Source organism: Carassius auratus, chromosome 4 (assembly GCF_003368295.1).
Source record: "Carassius auratus strain Wakin chromosome 4, ASM336829v1, whole genome shotgun sequence".
NCBI lineage: Eukaryota > Metazoa > Chordata > Actinopteri > Cypriniformes > Cyprinidae > Carassius > Carassius auratus.
The window spans coordinates 8,371,978-8,387,513 of NC_039246.1; the positions used below are offsets into that span (position 1 = coordinate 8,371,978).

Below are 15,536 nucleotides of genomic sequence, written 5' to 3' on the forward strand. Positions count from 1 at the left end.
GTTGTTTGTTTATTTTTATTTTTTTATTTTTCATAGGAAGATAACTGATCCTTTACTCTCCTTTTTAATAAATGTGCTTATAAACCAAAAACAAGCTATTTATAGCTGTATTTATAAACTGCTTACTACTGACTATTAATATTGGGACAAGGCTTTATAAAGCATGAACTGACTATTTACATTTTGAGTTTGAAATTATTATTTGCAGCACAAATAAGGTTTTTTAGGATTTTTAAAAATCCCTAAAACTGTCAGAAAAGGATAAGGCCTAAGATTTCTATGTGAGTGGCTAAATTCATTTGTTTTTATAACTATAATGCATAAACTATGAAATTATACAAAATGTATAAAAAAGTACAACAGTTATTGTTTTCCAATGTTTTTTATTTATTATTATTATTTTTTTATTTTTTTATTTTTACATTTAAAAAAATTTGCCTAATGCAATCATTCTAAACAGCTTGAATAAAACCTGTTAATATTTATTATAGACCACTGTAACTGTGTATAATCTAACAAACAAGTTTATTATGAAAATAAAAGTGTGTACACCAGATAAATTGGACGATAAAAAAATTGCTAACAATAGTATAATAGAGCATGTTTTATGTTTTTAGGCGTTTAGATGCAGAAATGGACAAATCAAATGTAAAATAAAATGTAATTGATTTAATTAAATATAGATTCATTCTTGTTAGAGCAAAATAATAAATAAATACGTACACACATTAAAAAAGCAGCCAAGATGAATGAATTTCATTTTTTATATAGATTAAAATTGAAAACAGAAGCAACTGGTATATGCGGTCACTTAATATTAAAATCCAGTAGATCCACTTCAGATATATTTCTCAACAGTTTATGTTCACGTGGCTGTTTTCGTTTATAGTCGCCAAGCTATTATGTGTTTTGAAATAATCTTGTCCGTTATGTGTTCGTTTGTACGACGAAAGGCAGAATCCTGCAGCTCGAGAGATATATGTTATTCTGCCAGTCGCGCTTTCAAATAGTCTTGCACACTTAAACGGGTCACAAACACCTGCATTTAGCTCTTGTAGTGTTACAATGGGTTTATTGTGTGCATTTGTGGTAATATTTTATTCAAAAAAGCTCTTAAACAAGAATAAATTCGTTTGTTTGAGCTCGACACTGTACGCGCTGATCGGAGGCGGTGATTTCAGATAGGCAGCCACAAATATTTCATTTTCACACAAACAGTTCAAAAACATCAGAATTTAGCTCTTGGTGTGTTCTAATTGGTGAATTGTGTGATATCGCTGCAATATTTTATTTGTAAAAGCTATAAGACAAGAATAAACTCGTTTATTCTGAGCTCGTCATTCCACACGCTCGTGCTCAGAGCGGTGATTCATCTCTCGTGTTTCTCACGTATCACTGACTAGACATCAATTATTAATGAGCCCTGACCCTGTAGTAATCATACATGTTGGTTTAGCTTGTCAGTGTGAATTAAATCTAAGTATTTATTTGTATTTTAACCGATTTAAAAGTGAAACTAAAAGAGAGTCTCCTCCCTTTTTGAGATGCCTTTTTTTAGTCCAGGAATTGAACCTGTAGGGGCGCTATTTCTCTCAGACAATGGAAGTCTAAGCACACACACTCAAACAGAGGGACAGAGTGAGATGAGATGTCTGACAGTTTTTATTAATTTTCTGTTATCCATACAGTGTTGTAAAGTCATGAAACTATGCATATTTCCTCAGAATGACTTTTTTTCTGTATGAAAAAAGGTTTTGAAGTGTTTGGAATTTAAAAATGCAGGAAAATTAATAATTCCATTTTTACTGTCATTTAAAAAAATCACCACGACAAAACCGTTCAAGCTATCCAGAATCCATTGGCAATTTAATTTGTTTAAAATGTTTTGGCATCATGTAGACAAAGTTTGGTGTGTATAGTGTTACTCTCCTCTGAGCAGTATGCATTAATTCACAGCTAAATGTAAAAAAAAATCCACATTCAAATCAAAATAGCTGACTTCCTGTTGATCGTAGCTGATGACTGTGAATTAGAAAGTTGTCCGTCTTGATAAGAACAATTTTTGTACCGAGTTTGGTGTCTGTAGCTAAAACTAACCCCCCCACTTTTGACAAAAGGTGGCGCTATAGAGTGCCTCTTCCACGCCCTCTTATGAACTTTTGCCAGTGTCTAGTTATCATAAATACTGATATGTGTTTTGAGTTTCATGTAAATCTGAGGTTGTTATCTGCCTCAAAATCACCATAACAGAATATTCAAGTTTGACACGTTGCCATGGCAACAATATATGAGATATCAATATCCCCACAACAGATTTACATCGGCCATGTTTTGTCATTATTCTGATGAAGTTTGAAGCAAATCGAGTAAAAATAAGGTGCTGAATTTAAAGCATTTGGAAAATGGCACACTTCCTGCTGCCAGTTGGTGGCGCTATAACGTTGACTCTTAATAGTCACATATATATGATCGGTATCATACAACGAATAAAACAATGAAGTTTGATCAAATTCAAGAAATGTATGTGGATGTTATTAGACATTTCCTGTTTCTCATTTCTCGCCATAATTTCCACGGCTCGCCACGGGCAAACCGTTCGAGATATCAAAAATCCCCTCGCAATTTTTCATCCCCAATGTCTTGAGATCATGTTCACCGAGTTTCGTGGCGAACAGGTTGAAAACCTCAGAGGAGTATTTCAAATTCCAGAGCATGCTTTTTTTAAACAGCCCTGAATAGCTGACTTCCTGTTGGGCGGAGCCTATGACATAAAGTGTGAAAGTTGTTCGGCTCAATGTGATCTATAAGTGTACCGAGTTTCATATAAATATATGCAAGTGTGTGTGAGCTATGGTTCATGATTTCTGACAGTGTTCCAGGGGGCGCTGTAGAGTCCCTGTGCCACGCCCTGGTCCCAACCTCTGCGGCGTCCTGATGGCCGCAGATTCCAATGTGTGTGCCAATTTTCAAGAGTTTTTGAGCATGTTAAGGCCCCCAAAAACCCCCGGAAGGTTTAATAAAAAATAAAAAAAATAATAATAATAATAATAAATATAGCTGCAAGCAGCGATGGCGGGCTCAAGCCACCAATGCCATCGCCACCCCGGTGGCATCAGGTAAACTGTGCCCAGCGGGCACATGCATTCACAATATCCCTCTGACAGTGAGGTTTTAAAGGATATGGCAGTTAAAGGGTTAATCCGAATCATCTAGACTTTAAAATCACATTCACAGAACAATATATATATGTATATAACTTTAGTAACACTTTACAATAAGATTCAATTTATAAACATTATGTTAACATGAACAATATTTATATAGCATTCATTCATGTCAGTTAATATTCCAAACTTAAACATTAAAACATTGTTTTATTGTGATTTTTTTCCAAACACATTTTACCAATTCCAAACCATATCAATCTTAATAACTACCATTATTTTTTATTTAATAATTTATGAGTGCTATACAATAGTCCAGGAAAGCTGGAAGAGAAAAACTCCTTATATTCATATGTGCAGAATTATTAGGCATGTTTTCTTTTACAGATGAAATGCGCTAAAAAAGAGTTTTAACTCAAACTGTAAAGGTCGAAAATTATGAAATACCCATGAGAAATATCAAACACAAATGCAATACAGAAATGGATAAGTTAAGACTTGACCATTATACAAAAAATGCTGACTGGGTCATGAGGTCAGAAAAGAAGAAGAAAAAAACAGGTCAAGAAGAACTGACAAAAAGAATTGCAAAATAATTAGGAATTAATGTGAAGATTAATTTTTAGTCAATTCTGCAAGACAGACTTTCAGGAAAGGAGGTGGAATAAAAATGAGCTCCTAAATCTTAATCCCAGATTCTGGAAGATATATTCCTCAAACCATCGGACAAGAGGAGGTGGTGCTGGTCCTTCACGAGTCACTCTAATCTGTTCATAAAGCCTATATATAAAGACTTAATATATAGCATTTCACAATACTTCATGGTATTCTAATTAAATACTTTTTTGGAATCTTAGATCTCTCAGAACCTGACACATTGTAATTCTGAGACTCCAGGAAAGTGGCAGTTCTGTAAAATGTTGGCGCTGGAGACTAAATGCACCCTGATAGTTTCACACCTAATTCACTTAACACACACACAAACACACACACACACACACACACACACATTAACCACAGTGACAGAGGGACAGAGTGACATCAGATGTATGATAGTTTTTTAATTTTCTATCATCCATATAGTGTTGTATAGTCATTAAACTATGCATATTTCCTCAGAATGACTTGTCTTCTATGTGTACATTTTTTTGACATGTTTAGAAGCTGCACTTTAAAAAAATATAAGACATTTACTGGTTACTTTTTTACTGTTATTTCAAAAAATCACCACAACAAAACCATTCAAGCTATCCAAAATTCATTCGCATCTGTTCTGTAAGATAAATTCTTTAAACAGTGGTAAAAGAGGATGTGGTGCTGATCCTTCAAGAGTCACTAAAAACGTATCTATCCATAAAGCCTATAAAGAATTATTCTTAATATACAGTTCACAATACTTCAGCTTGTTATTCTAATTAAGTCAGGGTCATTTTATCAGTAAAATACATAAAATTCATATTATTTTTCTTTGAAAGATTTCAATAAATGATTTAAATCATACTTGTTTCTACAATAATTATTTAAAAGTAATCCTATAGCTCCATCTGGTGGCCATTATTGGTACTAAGAATTGCAAGCTTCATTTATAAGTTATGATAGTTTTAATTTTATGCTGGCTCTTGAAAATGATAAAGCTATGAAACTTACTGTGCTTCCTTCAAATGATGACTTCTACGTATATAAAAAAATTATGAAGAGTTTGGAATGAAAAAATTTAAAGATATAGTAAAATAACTATTGTATTTTTTTATGTTACTTTAATAAATCGCTATGGCCACACCATTTAAGGTATCCTAAACCCATTCACAATTTAACATCTTCAGTATATTAGCTTCATGTTAAAAAAAAAGTTTGGTGTGAACTACTTGTGTCTTCTTGGAGGAGTATGAATTCATTTACAGGCTGATTTTATCATAAATCCACAATAAAATTTCTGAGTTCTGTATCAATCTGTGTTGTTGTTTGTTTATTTTTATCTTTTATTTTTCATAGGAAGATAACTGACCCTTTACTCTCCTTTTTAATAAATGTGCTTATAAACCAAAAACAAGCTATTTATAGCTGTATTTATAAACTGCTTACTACTGACTATTAATATTGGGACAAGGCTTTATAAAGCATGAACTGACTATTTACTTTTTGAGTTTGAAATTATTATTTGCAGCACAAATAAGGTTTTTTAGGATTTTTAAAAATCCCTAAAACTGTCAGAAAAGGATAAGGCCTAAGATTTCTATGTGAGTGGCTAAATTTGTTAGTTTTTATAACTATAATGCATAAACTATGAAATTATACAAAATGTATAAAAAAGTACAACAGTTATTGCTTTCCAATGTTTTTTATTTATTAATTTTTTTTATATATATATTTAAAAAAAATAGCCTACTGCAATCATTCTAAACAGCTTGAATAAAACCTGTTAATATTTATTATAGACCACTGTAACTGTGTATAATCTAACAAACAAGTTTATTATGAAAATAAAAGTGTGTACACCAGATAAATTGGACGATGAAGAAATTGCTAACAATAGCATAATAGAGCATGTTTTATGTTTTTAGGCGTTTAGATGCAGAAATGGACAAATCAAATGTAAAATAAAATGTAATTGATTTAATTAAATATAGATTAATTCTTGTTAGAGCAAAATAATAAATAAATAAATAAATACGTACACACATTAAAAAAGCAGCCAAGATGAATGAATTTCATTTTTTATATAGATTAAAATTGAAGACAGAAGCAGCTGGTATATGCGGTCACTTAATATTAAAATCCAGTAGATCCACTTCAGATATATTTCTCAACAGTTTATGTTCACGTGGCTGTTTTCGTTTATAGTCGCCAAGCTATTATGTATTTTGAAATAATCTTGTCCGTGATGTGTTCGTTCGTACGACGAAAGGCAGAATCCTGCAGCTCGAGAGATATATGTTATTCTGCCAGTCGCGCTTTCAAATAGTCTTTCCCACTTAAACGGGTCACAAACACCTGCATTTATCTCTTGTAGTGTTATAATGGGTGTATTGTGTGCATTTGTGGTAATATTTTATTTAAAAAAGCTCTTAAACAAGAATAAATTCGTTTGTTTTGAGTTCGACACTGTACGCGCTGATCGGAGCGGTGATTTCAGATAGGCAGCCACAAATATTTCATTTTCACACAAACAGTTCAAAAACATCTGAATTTAGCTCTTGGTGTGTTCTAATTGGTTGATTGTGTGATATCGCTGTAATAATTTATTTTTAAAATCTTTAAAACAGGAATAAATTCGTTTTTTCTGAGCTCTTTACTCCAGACGCTTGTGGTCACAGCGGTGATTCATCTCTCCTATTTCTCACGTATCTCTGGCCAGAAATAATTTATCCATGAGCCCTGAACCGGTAATAATCAGATATGTTGGTTTAGCTTGTCAGCGTGAATTAAATCTAAGTATTTATGTGTATTTTTAACCGATTTAAAAGTGAAAGTAAAAGTCCGGTAATTGAACCTGTAGGGGCGCTATTTCTCTCAGACAATGGAAGTCTGAAGAACATATACTCAAACAGAGGGACAGAGTGAGATGAGATGTCTGACAGTTTTTTAATTTTCTGTTATCCATACAGTGTTGTAAAGTCGTGAAACTATCCATATTTACTCAGAATGACTTTTTTTTCTGTATGAAAAAAAGGTTTTGAAGTGTTTGGAATTTAAAAATGCAGGACAATTAATAATTCCATTTTTAATGTCATTTAAAAAAATGACCACGACAAAACCGTTCAAGCTATCCAAAATCCATTGGCAAATTAAGTTGTTTAAAATGTTTTGGCATCATGTAGACAAAGTTTGGTGTGTATAGTGTTACTCTCCTCTGAGCAGTATGCATTAATTCACAGCTAAATGTAAAAAAAAATCCACATTCAAATCAAAATAGCTGACTTCCTGTTGATCGTAGCTGATGACTGTGAATTAGAAAGTTGTCCGTCTTGATAAGAACAATTTTTGTACCGAGTTTGGTGTCTGTAGCTAAAACTAACCCCCCCACTTTTGACAAAAGGTGGCGCTATAGAGTGCCTCTTCCACGCCCTTTTTAAAGCTTTTTCCATTGTCTAGCTATCAAGAATACTGATATGTGTTTTGAGTTTCATGTAAATCTGAGGTTGTTATCTGCCTCAAAATCACCATAACAGAATATTAAAGTTTGACACGTTGCCATGGCAACAATATATAATATATCAATATCCCCAAAACAGATTTACATCGGCCATGTTTTGTCATTATTCTGATGAAGTTTGAAGCAAATCGAGTAAAAATAAGATGCTGAATTCAAAGCATTTTGAAAATGACTCACTTCCTGCTGCCAGTTGGTGGCGCTATAACATTGACTCTTAATAGTCACATATATACGATCGGTATCATACATCGAACAAACCGATGAAGTTTGATCAAACTCAGGCAATGTATGTGGATGTTATTAGGCATTTCCTGTTTCTCACTTTTTGCCCTGATTTCAACGCCTCGCCACGGCGAACCGTTCGAGATATCAAAAATCCCCTCGCAATTTTTCATCCCCAATGTCTTGAGATCATGTTCACCGAGTTTGGTGGCAAACAAGTAAAAAACCTATGACAAGTATATCAAATTCCAGAGCATGCTTTTTTTAAACAGCCATGAATAGCTGACTTCCTGTTGGGCGGAGCCTTTGACATAGAGCGTGAAAGTTGTTCAGCTCAATGAGATCTACAAGTGTACTGAGTTTCATATAAATATATGCAAGTGTGTGTGAGCTATGGTTCAAGATTTCTGACTGTGTTCCAGGGGGCGCTGTAGAGCCCCTGTGCCACGCCCGGGTCCCAGTCTCTGTGGCGTCCTGATGGCCGCAGATTCCAATGTGTGTGCCAATTTTCAAGAGTTTTTGAGCATGTTAAGGCCCCCAAAAACCCCCGGAAGGTTTAATAAAAAAAAAAAAAAAAAATAATAATAAGAATAATCCTTAGAAGAACAATAGGGCTCTTCGCCCCTTCGGGCTTGAGCCCTAATAAGAATAATCCTTAGAAGAACAATAGGGCTCTTCGCCCCTTCGGGCTTGAGCCCTAATAACAAGAATAATCCTTAGAAGAACAATAGGGCTCTTCGCCCCTTCGGGCTTGAGCCCTAATAATAACAAGAATAATCCTTAGAAGAACAATAGGGCTCTTCGCCCCTTCGGGCTTGAGCCCTAATAACAAATAATCCTAAGGAAAACAATAGGGCTCTCGCCCTCCAGGCTTGAGCCCTAATAATAATAATAATAATAATAACAAATAATCCTAAGGAAAACAATAGGGCTCTCGCCCTCCAGGCTTGAGCCCTAAAAATAATAAATATTAGAAAGAATACAATAAAAACAAAATAATAATAAAATAAAATAGCAAATAAAAGATAAATTGCATCCAAAATAAAAGTTTGTTTACATAATATTTGTGTACGTACTGTGTATATTTATTACATATAAATACACACATATGCATGTGTATATTTAAGAAAAATATGTTACAGATATTAAATATATTTATATATGATATAAATTATATGAATATAAATATATAATTGTAAATATTTTTTAATAACATGCTGTATGTGTGTGTATTTATATATACATAATACATATACACACACAGATATTGTGTAAACAAAAACTTTTATTTTGGATACGTTTAATCGCAAAAAAAAAATGTATGTGCATTTGTACTGACCTGTGTTCATTCTTTGGGTCACAGTAGGCTCTTTCTATTTCCTCCATGTTTCTCAAATCCCCCCAGCCTTTCTCATCATTAACCTCCCATTTATATGGAAGATTGAAGTGGACAAGAACGCACTGGTCTGAAGCAATAAAACAAAACCATTATAACTTAATCGAATGTCGAATATCTAATGTGAATGGCTTATAGAAAACAAGATTAACAGAGATAACTTGGATGAGATGGACACCAACCCTGAAACTTGCATTTCCGTCGTATGAAGTGGAGACAGATTTCATTCTTCTCCATCTGAGCAGCCGGTTTGTCGCCTTGATCAGAGATCAGTTCTGAAATGTAAATGGATATGTATGTATAATATGCATTACTGTGTATTTAATGTGTGTAAATGAATATAAGTGCCCTTACCACTGCTTAGAGTTTGTGAGTTGAGGCGATAAACGTTCTGGTAGATGTAGGGCAGGTCATGGATGATGTCACCGCCGAGACCACGTTCCTCCAGCATCCTGCGGCTTTGCTCGTCGATATTGTGCAGCCGTTTGCACTTGGGGCCGAACAGACAGTCGTCTTGCACAAAGTGCTGACAAATGTGCACCTTAGTGCAGCGCTCCATAAAGGTACAGGCCCCGTAAAGCCCTATGCCTTTATTATAGTGAGCACACACCTGTGTAAATATAGCATGAGTTGAAGTCTTTAAATATCAGACATACACTACCGGTCAAAGTTTGGAAAAAAAATATATGATTTTTTTTTAATGTTTTTTCAAAGAGGTCTATTATGCTCACCTAGTCTGCATTTATTTGATCAAAAATCCTGTGAACAGTTAATAATAAAGAATAAAGTCATATAATCCTAGGATGGTGAGTAATTTATGAGCTTTTTTTGGGTGAACTAACCCTTTAATAACTGAGCATCAATAAATATTTATTATAATTATGCAACAAATCTGCAAATTAGAATGATTTCTGAAGGATCATGTGTCAATAAAGACTGATGAAAATTCAGCTTTGCATCACAGGAATAAATTACATTTGAAAATATCCTGAAACAGAAAATATTTATTTTAAATCAGAATAATATTAGCGTTTTTTATACTGTATTTTTGATTAAATAAATGCAGCCTTGGTTAGCATAAGAGACTTCCTTCAAAACATAAAAAAATCTTAACGATTCCAAATTTGATCATTGTGTATATGCAAATTACAATATTCAAATCACACATGCATTTATAAATAAAGTAAACAAATTAAATGCCTTACAAATACAGTGAAACTTCTAGAATAAACCAGTGCATCACAGGGCAACATTCTACTTTACCTGTTTACAGGACATTTTCCTTTTTGTTTTTCTTTCCTTTTATTGCTTTTTCTTTTTTTTTTTTTTTTTTTTTGCTCCAAACCAAACTGGAGGAACATACTTAGGACACCTGAAGATAGAACCATCTGGAACTCTTCATCCTTAACGTGGACCACATTCTTCACCACTTGTTTTTTTTTTTTTTCTTTCTTTCTTTCTTTTCCTCCCCTCAACATTAACATACCGACTGGAAGGCTTAGGAAGTAGAACTTCACTTGGATGACTTACTGCTTGACTTTTTCTTGCGGTCTTGCTTTTTTGTGATTTTTTTTTTTTACGACTACAGACGATACTGATCAGATTGCACCTTATCCAGGATATAACGCAGAAAACAAGCTCCTTTTTTGGTTCTGATGGACTAATTACATACTCAAATATTCAATTACTTCATTGCATATTTGGGTGTAACCAGTCGCCGATTCAAGCATGCCAGAACAAACGTCTGAACTGTTACATGAGCTCTGTTCTACTCTGAAAACTTCTCGTAACTGAGCGCGCAGCGAAAAAAACGAAGGAGGGCGTTTCAAACGGCAGGAGAGGTACCTGGAATGCAGAAATATCCCAGTCATAGCATGATTTAGGCTTCGGGGAGGAATTCTCTCATGAAAATGGAGTCCAAAATGCATTTAGATGGCTATTTTAGCCTTCCTGTTTTAGCCATTTCCTCACCTCTGGCAGTAGCGCAGGGTCGTTCTGGAGCAGAAGCAGGAAGAGATCATCCTCGTTCAGTTCATGAAGTGTGCATTCCCGCAGCAGGGGATAGTTATGCTGTGACTGGATATCATGGGAGAATTTACACTCCTTCCTGACAAACACAAACACATACGCTCAAGTGGTAGAGCATTGTGTTAACAAGCGCAAGGTTGGGGGTTCGATCCCAGGGGACACATGATAGAAGAAAATCGTTAGCCTGAATGCAATGTATATGCAATGCTTTGGATAAAAGCGTCTGCTAAATGCATAAATCAATTAAATTAAATCAATTTATTAATTAATAAGCATATAATGATTTTTGGGGCTCTATAGAATTTCCATATACTCATTTGTGTAAGAGGTTGACTGATATTGCTTTTTATATGCCTGATACAGATTATTTTCATGTATAAATACGTAATAACCAAAATGCATAAATTATTTTTATTATGTTTTATCACTGCTTTTTGAGACAATAATAACTAAATTATCATTATACATAACATTACATTTAAAACATATGACTATTATTATTATTAAGCTATTATACCATTAAACCATTGACGGGGTTTGTTATTATTATCATCATCATCATCATCAATGAAATATAATTCATATTAATAGCTATTATTATTCATATTAACAAAACTTGTAATTACATTTTTTATTATCGCAATAGTTTCATAATTCAGTGTACTATTATTCTAAAATGTGAAAAAACAGCCATAATAAATAAATAGATGTGTGCAAACTTTTAAAAATTAGTGTTTATGTTCAAAACAGCAGTATACACAAAATAATTTTAGATAAATTAAAGTGCAAGCAAAATATCAATGGGTCTTACAGAAATTAATTGAGTTATGAATGTATTCTTTTTCTTGCCATTAAACTCAGGAACGTACATGGTGACAGCTAATAGCTGTTGTTATTTATAAGTATTTCTATTTACTCTTGTATTAATTATTATAATGGCCATTTATTACATTAGATATCCAGATGTTTTCCCAACCTTACCTTCCTTTTCCATATCTGCAGTTTCCGTAAACGTAATATTTGCACAGATGTAAATCCTGGCACTCGTAACATTCATTATTGAAGTATTTCTTGCAGAGTCTCAGAGATGTTTTGGCGACGACGATGCAGTCGGACTCTCCGTCCTCCTCTGCTCTGGGTCTGCTCTGGACCACTGCGAAGCGGGCGCATTTCTTAACGACATACCAGAAATCATCTTCGGAGATATCAAAGCGCTGGAGGACCTTGTGATGCAGCTGAGAGATTTCCATTGAACCTTTATTGCTGCATAACACGCTGGTCGCATAATGTATGATCCGGGAGTAGCCCGACATGTCTGCGCAGATCTGAGAGCACTGCTGGGCTGTTGTGCAGCGCTGTTATTAGCCGAGTTTCTATTCTGCGTTTCTTCAGAAATGAAAGCGGAAACTGTGAAAACAAAACAGAACGAGTCGATGCCAAGTTCCCACGGCCAGTTCTTTTCAAAATAAAAGTCGTTCGCCCACAGGATTGAAGTATGTATGTTTGTATGTATGTATGTATGTATAGATAGATAGATAGATAGATAGATAGATAGATAGATAGATAGATAGATAGATAGATAGATAGATAGATTTTTTTCAATTGCTAAAATGGATATATGGTCACTCTAAATAGAAAATGTGTCTATTCTAACAGTTGTCATTTTTATAATAGTGCTTTACATCCTATGTTTCATAAGCAGCTTTATAAAAAATTTTGTAAGCAGCATAAGGTTAAAAGGTAATAGAATAGAATAGAATAGAATAGAATAGAACAGAATAGAATAGAATAGAAGAAACATGGCTGCTCTTACTATGTGTCAAAGTGTCTTCTCATCTGGGTTCAGTGGTTTCAGAGCTTCCTCCTGCATGATGCATTTGCCTGGGAAAGACCCCCAGTTGATCTGGTGAGGGACCGTCGTCCGTCAAACCAACCAGCGTTTCCTGTTTGAGTCTGTGGCCCAAAAACAGAGACCTAGAAAGCCATCCATGGTCTTTCTAGGGTTTAATCCTGGTTACAACATAATGCTATTTGTGTAGAAAAGCTTCTACAATATTGTAGTGAAACTGAGCTCACAGCTCCAGGTCTCTGGTCAGTGTGTGCTCAGGGCCCAGGAGGTGAATCCTTATGTCTGCAGCTCTCTGGAGCAGATCCAGCCGTTCTCTCCTGTCCACTGTACTACAGCTATGCATTAAAACACACAAAACATCTGTGACAGAACAGAGAATGACAAAATGATACAGCAGGTACAGCAGGAGAATTTATATTTCTCAGTATTTTTTGTATAATATATATGGTACTTTAAACTTGCAGTGAATTACTTAATTTGTGCCATTGAAAATAAGTATCTTATGCTCACCTAAACTGCATTTATTTGATCAATAATAAACAGTCATATTTTCAAATACTATTAAAATTAAAATAACTGTTTTCCAATTGAATATTGAATATTCAAATGTAATTTATTTCTGTCATGCCAAAGCTGTTTTTTAAAAGCCATTACTCCATTCTTCAGTGCTCCAGTAACTTTGCAAGTACTTCAACTTATTCTACTAACCCCTTACCTAACAGTCTAATACACTAATGAGAGTTAACATGTAGTTGCAAAGTTACTTATAATTGGTAGAATATGTAAAGTGGACTATCGAAATAAAGTATAAACAAAATGATTTCTGAAGAATCATGTGACACTGAAGACTGTAATAGCTATTGGAAATTAATCTTTGCCAGCACAGGAATAAATAACATTCAAAAACAGCAAAAACTGTATTGTTACTCAAACAAGGCAGCCTTCTGAACATAAGAAAATTATTTCAAAAACCTAAAAATAATCTTAATCATTCCTATCCTAACCTTGGGTTGGTAGTGTATAAATACCACACAGCACTCAGACTTTTTAAAGTTGTGATTCATCTTGGAGCTGGTTGGTGTGGTTCAAAACTTTCAAGTAAAACATGCCATTGAAACCAAAACTCAAAAAGTTACTTTTGTGTTCAAGCACGCAGTCACTAAGTCTATTTAGTTACTCACCAAGCTTCATAAGAATGACAGCAAGGTCGTGTTGCATGGTGAAGTTGCAACATCCGAGCCTCAGTCTCTTTAGTGCTTATAACATGCCAGAACAATTCAACCATCTTCCTATCTAGCATCATTTATAATTTAATTTAGAGAGGAGATCTACTTTGTGAATGGCCTTCAGTAGCATAGCTGTGCCTTCAGCACAAGGGTAGCAAGAGATGTATCTAGCAGAACTGATCTCTTTGAAAATCCCTGGCATTTCATGCAGCCATCTAACCTCCAGCAATGCCACACACAGATGACAAAGCAGCTGTGGAGCAGATTAGTGCTACATGCGTTCAAATTTACCCTTGCCAAGAAATAACTTGCATGCCTGTTTATAACAGTTATGTGAATGCAGGAATGAAATATGAAATACATCTTACCAACTATCAGTTTGACCTCTTAGCTGGCAAGGTGGGCTACTGCAAAAGACCTGGCCATCTCAAGTCCCTTGTGGCAATACATCTCTGTCTTTTGGCAGATGCATTTGGACTTAAAGCTCTGCCAGCATATGTTGCACTTTGAGCAATAAACTCATACTGTCACTGTTCAGCTCCACTTCCTGTGGAGGAAACCATCAAAAAAGATTATAAGTCAATGAAACCTTGCAAATGATCCTTTTTTGAATGCATGCAATTTCTGTCAATTATTAGAACTAATCATGTATCACAATATCAGTGTATTTAGTTATTTTTATGTTTAAAATTTGATCTGCTTGCAGTAGCAGGTTCTTAGGATCATGCATTTCACCCAAACAGGGTCTCCACAATCTGCTGTGATCTGGAGGGTCGACGTCTAAGAAAGACCAGCTGAATCTAATCCTTTATATTGTTTTGTTTTATCTTTTTACTTGTCTATGTAGATTGTGTTGGTCATGCAGCAATTTTGTAGTTCAAAACAATTTTCCTCTCGAGGACAATAAAGTATACTACTACTACTAATCTAGTTAACATTTACCAAGAAGTGATCATTGTGTCATTATGTTTACTCTTCTGTGTCTGCATAGAATTATTATTTTCATGAGGATTCTTTAGAATAATTTATTAAACACTCATTTTACATTTCTATCACTTACAAAAGAAAACTACCATATATATTTTAATAATATATATGTATATATACTTTTATATTTTTACTTTTTAAAATTGCTGGTTTCTATTTGAATATATTTTAAAATATAATTTATTCTTGTGATTTCAAAGCTGAATTTTAGTATGTGTGTGTGTGTGTACGTGTGTGTGTGATTTTTAAATGTTATGTGCTCATTATAATAAAATAGTCTCTCTCCCTTAGTAGTGTTCAATAATGTATCAAATCAGTTGTCATCTTTGGGTATGGTTTCAGACTGCTTGACAAAAACTCCATGGTACTATGAAAAACATGCAGGAATTATTTCATCATTGACTGAAAACTCAGTTGCTGAATTAGCAAAATAATTGTATTCAAAGCAAAACTTGAGTGAATGTACGCCGGATCACTGAGGAAATAATGAAACTCATGAACCAGTTTGCTT

At 34.2% G+C, this 15,536-nt stretch overlaps 1 protein-coding gene across 1 annotated transcript in view; it reads right to left on the minus strand.

The window, feature by feature from the left end:
• Positions 1–12,370, minus strand: part of LOC113068502 (poly [ADP-ribose] polymerase 12-like) — a 53,230-nt gene extending 40,860 nt beyond the window's left edge. Inside the window, exons 1-5 of the mRNA XM_026241239.1 lie at positions 11,945–12,370; positions 10,907–11,042; positions 9,290–9,545; positions 9,118–9,210; positions 8,819–9,005 (exon numbers count right to left, since the gene is read on the minus strand). Coding sequence (XP_026097024.1) covers positions 8,819–9,005; positions 9,118–9,210; positions 9,290–9,545; positions 10,907–11,042; positions 11,945–12,276 — 1,004 coding nt within the window. The 5' untranslated portion in view covers positions 12,277–12,370. The remainder of the gene's footprint in view (positions 1–8,818; positions 9,006–9,117; positions 9,211–9,289; positions 9,546–10,906; positions 11,043–11,944) is intronic.
• Positions 12,371–15,536: the final 3,166 nt, after the last annotated feature.